The following is a 12,635-nucleotide window of genomic DNA, read 5'->3' as shown; positions in this document are numbered from 1 at the left end:
CCCTCCTGAGGCATTATCACAACATAACAGAAGATGTTTGGTGTTGTATGTGAGATCTGGAGGTCTGTGCCAGACAGATGATACTTGATGCTGGAGTCATACAGAGAGATCAAAAGTGAAAAGGCGGAGTTTTCCAGGTTTCCAAATTTCCAGTGGGTGGCTAAGTCACTGTCTTTATAGAAGTGCTTGGTTGGTGGGGTATGAAATTTGTTCTCTGAAAGAAGTGGGAACAGCTTGATGTCTTGTGTGAGATTCATAGGGGCTCCATTGATGCCAGGAAGGGAAGGGTGGGATAGAATAACCCTTACACAGGGATTAGCGACCAGTAGTTCTCCCGCTTCCATACCTTTGCACATGGTGCAGAGCACACACAAAAGAGGGCACAGAGAAAGAAGAGTCTTGGTCACTGCTGAGGGTGACGCCCAGGGGAATTATTAAAAAGATAACATGTGAGGCAATGACGCACTCACTGTAGGGTTCTTCACAGGGATGCCAGATTTGCACTTGACTGAGAGATATGTACTGCTCCAGAAAGGGCTTTTGAAGCAGAGACACTATACCCACCTGTAAGAGCGGTGGGGACAGCCACTGTGCTCTATTTTCTGGATGGTACTACAGGGCAGAGATACAGAGGGTGGACGGGTTCACTAGTGTCCTTTGTAGAAGGTCTTTGGAGGCAGATGTGAGAAAACCTCGAAGAAAGGGTATTGGAATATGGGAAATAGTCTCAATTCTAAATAAGAAGAAAGGCACAAACAATTCACTAATTAGTAGGTTAGTCTTGTGACAGGAAAAATGTTTGATCATGTTAGAGAGTCTTCGGGCTTCATTTAGACTATTGCGGGCAGGTGGGTGGAGCATGTCCTCTGCCTCCCTTGCAAGACTACTGCCCACCACAGTCTGAGATTGCCAATGGTCCTACTGAGATCTCTGTGACTTCTGAGGAGCTGCAGTCATGGTGTCGCCTCTAGAGGCTCTGAAAGTTTGGTGAGCAGCTAGCATGTTTTAGGCAGCAGCTCTTTAAACTTTTGAGCTCACCAAAATCTAACTCCCAAAGTGGGAAGTTGTTTATGAAAAAAACACAAAGCTAATGAGCCTGCTTTCTCCCAGGGTATATTTTTTCCGTTCCAAACTGCCAGACTTGCTCTGGTGGTCGCAAAAAAAACCCATCAAACTGTCCACTCTATATAGGGCGGATGGTCTGATGTACCTACAATGACAGCCACAACTCTCGAGGGCCACAGTCACAATGTTTTTGACAGAGGTACTACCATGAGCACTCTGTCAGAAACCTCCCGTCCAGCTGACTCTCGATAGACTGTGCACTCTACCACATTTCTGGTAGAGTACCTTGTCCGCCAAACTCTAAACCAGTTACAAAATGCATTTGGGGTGAGTGCTGAGCAAGACCTTTAGTGAAAGGGGCCTACAGACAGCGTGAATGTGGCTCTATGATAGAGACAGGGAGTAGGGGCTCATATCCATCGGATGAATGAGGTTAGACAGACACAATATTGACCTTGTCAAAGGGGAGCAGGTGGGCATGAGGACTGAACTACTCTTTGAAAGGACCTGGGAAGCAGGGCCCTGCATTCCTCACTAAGACTCAGTGATCCAGCCTTTTTGTAGAAGAGTCTGGGTTCAGGGCTACTGGTCATTTATGGGTGGGGGAGAACATTGAAAGCCATAAGTGAAGTGCATTAATAAAACACTACAAAGCATCTGACTGTTAGAGCAGATCAGCATTTTGGATAATTAGCTGTAGTAGAAGAGAGTCTCATGTGTGATGTAGCTAGCAGTATGGAATGGTGCCATTATGTTCTTGGCTTACCTATTAGAAACAATAGAGGTTCTTAAGGAGTACATGGGGTGCACTGGCAGACACAGAGGTGCTCCAGTCTTACTATTGCAATTACATGAGGTGCTACAGATGAGAACTGAGGTGAATTTCCAGAACTTTCAAACATGTATTTATGGCGGATGTATGATGTTACAACGCATGCCTTTACAACGCGGTTTTTACAACGCATGCTTTACAACGCATAGTGCTTTGGGGCGCTGGATAGTGAATAGTTTAATTTACTATTCCAACTCCAGTCCCCGTGGATAGTAGGGAAGGTGTTGGATAGTACATTAAACCTATTCCCTATCCTAGAGCGCCCTCCTGCGCAATGCGTTGTAATGGTTTGCGTTGTAAAAGTTGCGTCGTAATGGTAGTGCGTTGTAAAAGTTTTTTTGTAAAGGTTGTTTACCATTTATGGCGTAGGAAGGGTGGCATAGGGGTTCCTCAAATGGTTTCACCAAATGCAATGCTTTTGATCTCACAAATATTACACCCATAAATAACAATACCTAAAAATGCAATATCACTAAACAACAACACAAAATCAAACCAATTAATGGTACTTCATTAATAGTTGCTGCTGTCAAGGGTAAAGTGATATGCAATCTCATCTGTATGATGATTTCTATCATTTGCAAAGACATATGTTTCATTAATGAAGAGGTCATGAGTACTGCATTTTCTTTATGAGTTATGGTTCGCATAGCTGTTGTGTGAGTTATGGATTGTGATCCTAACCGTGACTGGCGAATTTCTGTGTTTTTTGTATTTAATTTGTATCCATAACTGCACTTTAACAGGTGTTTTTAGGTGAATTTGTGGTGTTATAATCAAAGCTAACCAAAATTCCACTTTAACATTTCAATGGAACTCTATCCATCCGTCCAGTCATCTACCAATCCATTCATTCCGGATATAATATTATGGTATGAAAATAACTCGATGTGACACACAACCAAACAGCAGGGTACAGGTGAGGATGGAGGCACACCGGACGAGAAGGCATGGGCACCAGCCTTCTAGGAACAGCAGAGCTGCTGATGAGCAGAACAGCATCATTTGGAGAGCTGCTTGCGAGGCTCCTGAGGGGACAGGCCTGCTTAGGATTGTATGAAACGACCAGACTGACAATGAGATGAGCCGCGCCAATGCCACACTCGTGAAGTTATGGCCCTGCTGATTGCGCTGCCCTCACGACACATTGGAACGGAAGTTGCTTCACCAGAACACATTAGGAAGGACCTGGCAATGCGGATGGAGACCCTTGAGTTCAGTCCCTGGGCATCAGGGACTGGCACGCACCTGACATCTTTAGCTGAAATGATAATTAGGGCCCTGTCGTCTCCGCTGGAAAGAGAGCTTGGGGAAGCAGCCAAGAGGAGGGAACGTCTAGACGAAAAAGTATTTTGAATACCAATTTCAGCTCCAGGTTAGCAGCGGGCGTCTCGCCCAGCTCTTGAGATATGCCCTCTTCGAGTGCCATCTGATGACATCCGAAGGGGTGAGACACACCTTGACATCGGCCTCCGTTTATTGACACTTCCGGGGCAGACTTGAGGTGACAGACAGAGGGCTGAGGGAACTCGAAAAGGAAGCTAGCCATATTTATTTGACACATCATAGGTTTATCTTCACTAAATTTAGAAAATCTTCAGTGGTGGGGAAGTGTGGAGGACAGTGGATGGAGTAAAGCGTTTTTTTGTTGGATCTCTGTTATGCCAGCCACAGTCCCATATGGCCCCTTCCTATGGGTTTCAATGGTGCCTGCAATGTAAGTAGCATCCAACCATTCCCTACTATCTCCTTTCATACACCCATCAGAAACAGATATAGATGTAGTCTACGTGTACCCAAGGTCAGGGGAGAGGCAAGTTGGAACACTTCCTTCATGATCAATAACAGCAAATTTCTCTTGGTCCATGGTCAATGAAGATTTGCCTTTTTAAAATTTTTTTAAATGATTAGAATAGGCAAAGCCCGCGAGGAGTTATGTGTCTTAATTAAAATAACAACAATCAGATAATAAAATATTGTGCAAGATCTATAGAAGCTGACCTTAGCTACTGCACCACAGAGTTACACAATAGCTCCCAGTGAAGGTATAGACGGATCTCCATATGGCAGGGCTGCATATTCCACCTGAGACAGTTGTCTGCTTAAATAGCCTGTTTTCTCGTCTGCTCTGTTGAGTGGCCAGGCACCGTATCATCACATTCATAATTACTTACACAGTGACTAATGTCTGTGTGAATTGTCTCTTTAGTGGCCAGATGGCACAAACAATCACCTTATGAGATTGGTAGCATTTTCCAATTCATAGCTCAACAAAACAAAAACAGAACACCCTTCTCACTTTCAGCTGACTAACCTTTCTGTTACACATGGGATCACATGGGCTCAGGGCAGGCACTGACGGAAGCAATGAATGCCTGAGATGAAAATTTGTGAAACAACCTTGTGTGTTACACTAGAGCAAAAATTGGAGAAAAAAAACATACCTCACAAACCTGCCTCGGATATAGAAATTTAACCAAAAAAACGTTAAATCTGCATAAGTTACATATGGTTGTCTTGCATTTGCTTCAGTATGTTTGCCCAAAGGGAATCTTCCTTGCTTACCTGATGACACCCGCTCCCTCACCTAAGTGTCCCAGATCTTCTTAAGCTACAAGTGACCTCACTTATGTAGGGAATTAACCCATAACCCCCTACTTTCAGCTCGCGGATCCCTTCCTTGCGGACATGGCTCAATTTTGGTTCCTTTTCATAAGGCCCAAATATAGAACAAATATAGAACATCACAAGCACATTTTTAGACAAAGAACTAGAAGCGGTTTACTTCATCACATGATAACAGCTCTAGTTAAGAGAATTTCTAGAACAATCTCAGACTTGCTTCTGTAGTACAGTCACAAGGGGTCTCTTAATGGGTCATGCATGACATTTTTTCAGCCTGACTGGGGAATTCTGGCGATGAATCGTTCACCTGAGCTTCCCGCCCGCTGTGATTGTTAACACAGGCCTTGCTGATATGCTCTGCACTGGCCGCAGCTGCCGACCATCTTCTAATTCGACTTTATTTTTGGGGGTATTTGAGTCTTCATGCTGGGTGACCAAATCTCTTAAGCTAGAGTTGCTGAAGCTGTAGATTCCCCATTCCTGAAGGACAACTTACACATATCCGTTAAATGTGGAGTCTTGAAATCTGCAAGATGAAGGCCAGACTCCAAAGAAAACATAAAAAGGGGGATCTGTAAACCTAAACTGGATAAGAGGATGCATTTAAAATACCCCTTGAGAAGGGCCCTGACACAGAGTTATACCCTGGAACAGATTGAGCAAGGTTAAATACTGGACCTTATGAATCGAACCATTTAAATCCAGTAGGGTAGGAGAGTCCATCATTGGCCCACCAGGGTTGGATGCATGACAGATTTTTAGGACATCCACACCTAAATAATTTACATGCTATGGAACTAACTGAAAATAATTTAAATGCTCAGTGGTTATATTCACAATATGCCATGAAGTAGGACATGGTGGACAAATGGCGGGCAGATCCTGCCATGGGAAGTCCAGGAAATACAAAGGAGAAAGTTCAAGCATTTCACAGCAAATCCTAATTATGACCCATGATTCTAAACCAAACAAACTGGGCATTCTTCCTATGGCTGGAACCCCTCCAAGGTGGAACTCAGAAAGGCCTAGAACAGATAGGACGGGTAGAAGGGAAATGTGAGTAAAAAATATGAGAGGTGTGTCACCTACCTTGGCACAAAGGTACCATGGTGTTCCAGTTGTAGTACCCTTGAGGATGTCTCAGACAGGTGGTAGCGCTGTGACCAATCACACGATAGCCTGTATCACAAGTAAAACGAATGCTGCCACCTGGTGGGGTGATGCCCTGTCCACGGACTGCACCATGGAGAGGGGGAGGAGGCAGACTGCAGTACATTGCTGAGCAAAAGAAGAACATAAACAAAATGATGGTGAGGTGAACCAGGTTGTAGTTATGAGTCAAGAGACTGAGTGGCAAAGAGCCGTTAAAATGATCTATTCATCGAAAACACATTTCCTTTAATTGATACCCACATATTTATTTAACTGGCGCTGCAATTATTTATATTGGCTGTTTTGTAGAGCACCTGTGATTGGTATGCAGTAGAACAGGGGAGAGAATTCTCTACATCACTCATTTTTTTCTATTTCTTTTTTGCATGGATTGTTAGTCATTATATTTGAGCCCAGATTATGAATTGGATTTTGGAGAAGCAAATCAGCACACATATCTACCTTGTCTAGAGCCAATGAGACTTCTACTTGTTTGTGGTTACTTATTGATGTTAAATTGATTTTCCTTTTTTTCTTAATAATGTGTACTGCTGTTGGAATTATTGATGTGCTCTTTTAAGGATATTTTACATCCAAATACAGATTATTATTATTATTATTATTGTTTGTGCTTACAGTGCTAAACAATGATTCTGCTGGGCATTACCAGGAGGTAATTGCCACTGCTCACGTTTTGCATCGCAATCCAAAGGTGAGAGTGCCTAATGGAAGACATTATTAATGATAAAGCCATCTAACCCGTTGATTAATGTTGTCAAAACATATCTGCTAGCTACAGTGAGGGATTCATTTGATGCTTTACTTTTAAAAAGTTAACATGAACTGCCTGCTTTTTGTTTAAAGTACTTCCTTAGCAGTAACATTGGTGTGGCTTTGAAGCATAGTGAGTACTTTTTGAAAAACCAAGCAGTAGCAGACAAAGCTGTTAATATCGCACATTGATTGGTTGGTGGAGTTCTCAGAGAGGTAGAAAGTAGATTGCTATTGCCAGTTAATGCCCTCTTGATAACTGAGCTTGGCCAGCACAGGCTGAACATTAACCTGAATATTTAAACATTAGTGGTTTCTGCCCAGGGCTTTAAGAATGGTTAATACATTCTCAGTGAGCCTCGGCTGTTGTTAATTGCCCACAATACAACTATGGGTCTGAGACAAAGACAAGCTTGAATAATGAGGCAAAGAGAAATTTCATCTATTATGTCCAATAGCATGTGGGTAAGAAAGCTATAATGAACACCCCAAAAGCCGCCCAATACAGACAAATATGCACACTAACACTGTAGCTGTCACAACCAACAAAGCAGGAAGACAATAGGACTTAATGTCTCAGTCCTAAGTATTCTAATTCGGCTAAGCCAATTGCAGCATTCTGTAAAAGATAGTTTGTGTACCTTAATTCATTGCCTCCATGATAAAAAAGTGATGTGCAGGCTCCAGTCATTGCTGTCTGTTAAATTGGTTAACTTGTAAAATGTACTTAATTTGTAACATCGATGTGTCTCTTTTGACTAACCTGAATAGCGGATTTTAAAGCCTTTTCTGGCATAAGCATGATCAGAGGACCAGCGCAGGTAGACGCTGCTACCAGAACTGACCACCGTCAGGGGTGCCGAGTAGTTTCCGCTTAAAGACATCAAGCGTGGACTCTGACCAGATGGGCCTTGAAGGAGAAATTCAGGAAAATAATTAATTTACTGATGAGTGTGCTTCACATACCAAAACTTTCACAAATGAGCCTTCTCCATACTTGCCATGGAACAGCATAACTAAAATGGTTTCCTAAAACACAATGGACTCACAAGAGTACTGCGCACGGGCCAAAGGATGGGTTCAGAATCACATGAAAAACAAGTGCCATGAACAAGAGGATTACAATTTCAATACCGGCAATATAAACCAGGACAACAATTTATATGCAGCCTGTACCAAAAAGTAGTGACAAGTGCACATATATGAGAACATTAAAAAAAAAAATAGAGTAGGCATCAGACATACTATATATAGAAACCTTCTGGGCAGATTTTCTTGTTATATTAGAATGGGTGCTTGGTAAAAATCTTCATACATCTCCTATATTGGCACTTCTGCAAGTCTTCCTAGTTCTCTCACCCTAGCTTGTGAAATCAAACAATGGATTTCTCTTACTTTGTGGGTAGCTAATACATTGCTTTTTGAAAATAATCTGGTTTTATAGCTCCAATAATAGTTAGATTTGCAAAAAGTATTTAGTTACATCTAGACCAGAGTAATCTCTATGATCAGATGGAATTTCCATTGTGTTGAGTGGTGTATCTTTGCTTTGGAAAAAACAGGATGGTCAGGCAAAAACCTAACCCTCAAAGAAGGGCAAAAAGACAGTTGTGGAGCACAAATGATTGCAGAAGGGATCAATGCGGCACCATTACACCAGGGTATTTGAGGAGGTTTTAGAGAGGATAAGAATTGCTCTTTGGGGTCCAGCACTGTTGTCAACACACTTAAATTAGAGGGCTTATAAATAACTCCAATATGCTAGTTAGTCATCCCAAGAGCAAGGAAATACAGGAAATGAAACTACATTCTTAACTTTGTTAGTGGAAGTGCTGCGCTCAGAGTCGTATCCTGTGAACACAGGAAAGCACCAGTTAATATGTAACGGTGTACCAAACACTTGCACGTCAATGGTATGGATCAGGAATCTCGAGGGCAGAATATCGAATAGTCACAATATCGACCAGAATATCAAGGACCAAAATATAATATCAACAAGGTACATTGATATAAGGGTATTGTTTTTTGCCTACTTTCTTCATAGAAAGTTTCAAGGTGATCCGTCAAGCGGGGACCAAGAAAAACGCAGGGTCCCAAAGCCCATGCATTTTCCATAGACTTTGTTGAATAGCACTACTGCAAAAACTGAAAATAATAAAACATTTGGCAGGAAGTAAGATCTTGGCTTAAGTAGGGTAATAAAATATTACTTTACATTAAAAAACTCTTAGATATTACGTAAAACATTTTTGAAGTGACGTTATAGTTAGAAACTGTAATTATTTCTTACAAAACTGTGGATGGCAGGGGAATGAGTTATATTTACTTGCAGTTTTATAGAAGCTGTAAACAATGATATCTAAAGAGCCATTGAACTCCACCTCGAGAATGAGCCCATCTGGAGATTCCATAACTATTATCTTCACCTTCCCAACAATGTCACCAATAGGTGTTTCCCTCAGCGGCTCTGGCAATGTCACAAGCATCATCCCTGGCAAGTCATCCAGATCAGTCAAGGGGTGTCCTTCTGGAGATGGTCCAAGCAAATTGACTATGATGGTATAGGATAGTGCTACCTTTTGCATAAAATTGGTCTTCTTAGGATGGAACCACTGGAGTTTGGAGAAAGAATCTTCTCATGACCGTTATTAGAGCGGTTGATTCCCATCACCTGGGTACAGCTCCCATTATGAATTATGCACACTTGGTTGCTAGCTTATTTGGCACTGCGCACTTGACCTGTCTTGAACAACTATTGTTGTCCTGCATCTGGTCTTCCCTAACTTGCATGACCATGCTTATACCATTTCGGAATAGATGAAGGTGAACCACCCCATCAGTTATTCTCACCCTGATTTGAAGGAAGGAAACACATTGACATACTCATACAGCCAGGTTGTCCATCATTGGTCGAGGAGGGCTGGATCCATCCATCCATCCATCCATCCATTCACCCACCCATCCATCCATCTCACACACAAACACACATATATGCTCCCGCTGGCTGGGAGCAGACTTCGCAGGGATACAGAACAGCACTTGCTCAGGAGTTTAACACAGGCCCCTGCAGCCCCCGCTGGGTGGGGTGGGGCCCAACCTCTAGGGGGCCCACACAGCACATCACTCAGGCCTGAGAGCTCCGGATTAAATCAGGAGCGAGGGCCCCTCTGTGTACCTTGCAGGGGGGCCCTCAACTTTCATTACACCACTGAGCTTGCTCCTGCTCAGGAGGAGCAAGCATAAATAGCTGCTCCCTCTGAGAGAGAGAGCAATGCTGGCCCCCCACCATGCAGGGAGCCAGCTAAGACCGCGAGGTTCCCGGGGCTCTCCCTGTGGCTCCCAAAATGTGGCTTGTGGGAGCCCCAGGCCAAAGAAGGCTCAGGGATGGGGGTCGTGACGCCCTCTTTTTAAAGGTGATATAGCCCTGAGAGGATGGGATCCCTAGGGCATATGAAGGCTTGGGCAGAGGGGCCAAGCAGGCCTCCTCCATTTGCTATCGGGATTTGGCCCATGTCCTGGAGCCTTATTATGCAGTGCGGCCTAATAAGGCTCAGGGAGGGGTGCCACATGCCCCCTCCCCTTTAAAACATTAAAATAGTGGATGTATGATGTTTCTGGTTCTTTCATTAGCAAACCTAACTTGCACAGATAATATGTTCTTATAGGTACAATTATACTATCCATTTCATAGCAAAAACCTTAACTTACCATTAAATATCTCAAACTCATCATACTCTTTCTCACTCAGGAAGTATTCAATGTTTAAGGAGATATTGTATCCAGGCTCCACCTTAATGACCCAAGAGCAAATCTGGTACTGTGGGAAGGTAGCGGGAAAGCTCTGGCTTATGATAACCCCCATGGATGCAGTCAGGACCTCATTCATTGGGCAGTGCACTGGAAGAGAAAGAAAGACTACTGAGCATGTGCAGTCAATGGTCTGAGCACACCAATCATTATACAGCATGAGTGGTCATACATCAGAATTCAGTGTCATGTCCTAAAGTCCCACAACAAACAACAAGAAATGCAATAAACTGCACAGCACACACTACAAATGTAATAGGCTTTTGCAGCTTTTTCAGTTATCCCACACCTGGTTATGAACCTGGTAAGAAAAGGTGGTTTTAATCAACCTAGTATTCTTGTAGTTTTCAGGACTTACAAATCTCTGCAGCAGGTGTGTTAAAACTCCGAGCTGTCTTATTGGCATGCATGCATACCTATGCACCCAGACATTCGTTAATGATCTAGTGGAGACTCTTGTTGAGCCACTTAGAGCAGCATCTTCACTTTACGCAGTCTCATAGCAATTAAAATAAGAAGGCCTATATATGGCAAGAGGGCCCTGGAATGATGACACCATTCATGAAGATTTTATTGAATTTATGTACTTTATTTCTGCATTAAATTTTGATGCACAGTGTTCAATTGAAGCTTTCAGAGGGAGAACAGTTTCCTTTCATAATAAAAAAGCGAGTGCTCATGAAATAGCGGAATTAAGTATTTATTTATGTGGCACTTTCGTCTAGGTGCATTGCAGATAATGAATATCAATAAAGTCCTTTAGATCTGCCTCACTCAAAACACTATTTATGAAACAAATTGCGATAGCTTGCATTTCTATCTGTGAATTATACCATCCATAGAAAAAAGGTTTTTCTTTTGCTAATAACTTCGGCCCAGTTTGACGAAACTGCAAGAAACTTTTGCAAAGCAAAACACAATGCACTCAGCTTTGGCTGATATTAGAAAGTTCCAGAGAGTTCGAACAAAGCAGGGAGATGTAATAAGAGTGAGAAGAGTGTTATTCTTGTGAATACTTGCATATCAATAACAATCCTTTCTCGAGATGTTTGTAATTTTTGTGGTTCAATTCCGTTCAGACGTTACTGAAAATGTTGCCCAAAAAGTCAAAGTACAAGATGTTCAGCTACCTAGACAGGAAACCTCTTGAAAACTTTTGACACCAGAAATGTAAATATCAACTCGAAAGGTAACTGGTTATGTTGAGTTGAGCTTTTGCACACCTTACACTATGTTGTGACTTACAGAGAAAGAAATATCCTTGGAGGCATGGGCGGCATTGTGTACTTTACCTAATCACATGCAGGGCCAGAGCATAGGTCAGGTAAAATCTATTTTTATGCTTTAAAAATGCTAAATGTAACAGTGCTCATTTTGACATACATTTTCTATTGCAGCGTGTACTGACTGCATCCCACAGCACACGTCACAATAGAAAATATACACTTTTGTCGCATTGTAATAAGGGCAATGGGACCACTGACTCTTTGTTGGGCGATCCCACTTCCGCTATGGTGCTGGTCGGATGATAGTCCGACCAACATCGTAATGATGCCCTTAGTGTGATAAAAAGTAAACACGTGTGCCTGAGAAAGTGCAAACAGCATTTTTCAAAGTAGTAGCCACTGATACAGCAGGCTCTACGGCCAGACGGCAAAGACTAGAGCATGGCAGACAGCCTTCAAGAAACAGTGTTAGGCTCTGGGGATAAGTGAGGTGGGCACATAGTGCATAACTCAAGGCAACACCGTGTGTTTAGAGCTGGCTGGCCATTACCAAAGGCTTTGTCGAACTTCTCTGGTGATGATGATTGAGATAACATGGCCCCCTGAGCACTGCCAAATTCCGCCCCGTTGAGCTGTGTGAACAGGCACTGTGTGGGATTGAAAATCCCACACAGACCAAAAGACCAAATGCCCTTCCTCATATGCTCTAACGAAAAGAATCAGTCATCGGCTGTGAGCAAATTCTACCACTCACGGTTGATGGACACTGTCGACACCCTATGAGACTGTTGGAATGATTAGACTCGCTACCTAGAGAGAACTACTTCAAGGCTGCTCTCAGGCCAGGGATCAGAGCCTGCTGGGCACAACCACATTATGTGCCCAGCAGGCTCTTATAGGGGGGGCTTGAGAAACAGGGAGAGGTCTGAAGCCATGCAAAGTGGGCCCTGAAACAGGGCGTAGTGGCAGGTGGCAGGGCCAAAGGCCACACTGTGCTCACAATGTCTGCTGGGCACAATATTGCCTGGTTCTCTACACCCCTCTAAGACTTTCACTGTGAACCCAGTCTCTTGGACTAAGAAAAGCTCAGGTGCTGTATTCTGAAGCGAGGGTTTCCTTTGGCTTACAATGTACTGCATTATGGGTTCCCTGCTTAT

General features: G+C 43.0%; 1 protein-coding gene across 1 annotated transcript in view; it reads right to left on the bottom strand.

The window, feature by feature from the left end:
* The window catches only part of CSMD2 (CUB and Sushi multiple domains 2), a 1,651,801-nt gene that overhangs the window by 168,673 nt on the left and 1,470,493 nt on the right, over positions 1–12,635 (bottom strand). Inside the window, exons 47-49 of the mRNA XM_086956548.1 lie at positions 10,154–10,342; positions 7,209–7,355; positions 5,612–5,800 (exon numbers count right to left, since the gene is read on the bottom strand). Of these exons, the coding sequence (XP_086812674.1) occupies positions 5,612–5,800; positions 7,209–7,355; positions 10,154–10,342 (525 nt within the window). The remainder of the gene's footprint in view (positions 1–5,611; positions 5,801–7,208; positions 7,356–10,153; positions 10,343–12,635) is intronic.

This window comes from Lissotriton vulgaris, chromosome 2_1, assembly GCF_964263255.1.
Source record: "Lissotriton vulgaris chromosome 2_1, aLisVul1.2, whole genome shotgun sequence".
NCBI lineage: Eukaryota > Metazoa > Chordata > Amphibia > Caudata > Salamandridae > Lissotriton > Lissotriton vulgaris.
Note: the sequence above shows the minus strand (reverse complement) of the source record. Positions and strands in the feature narration are given on the sequence as shown.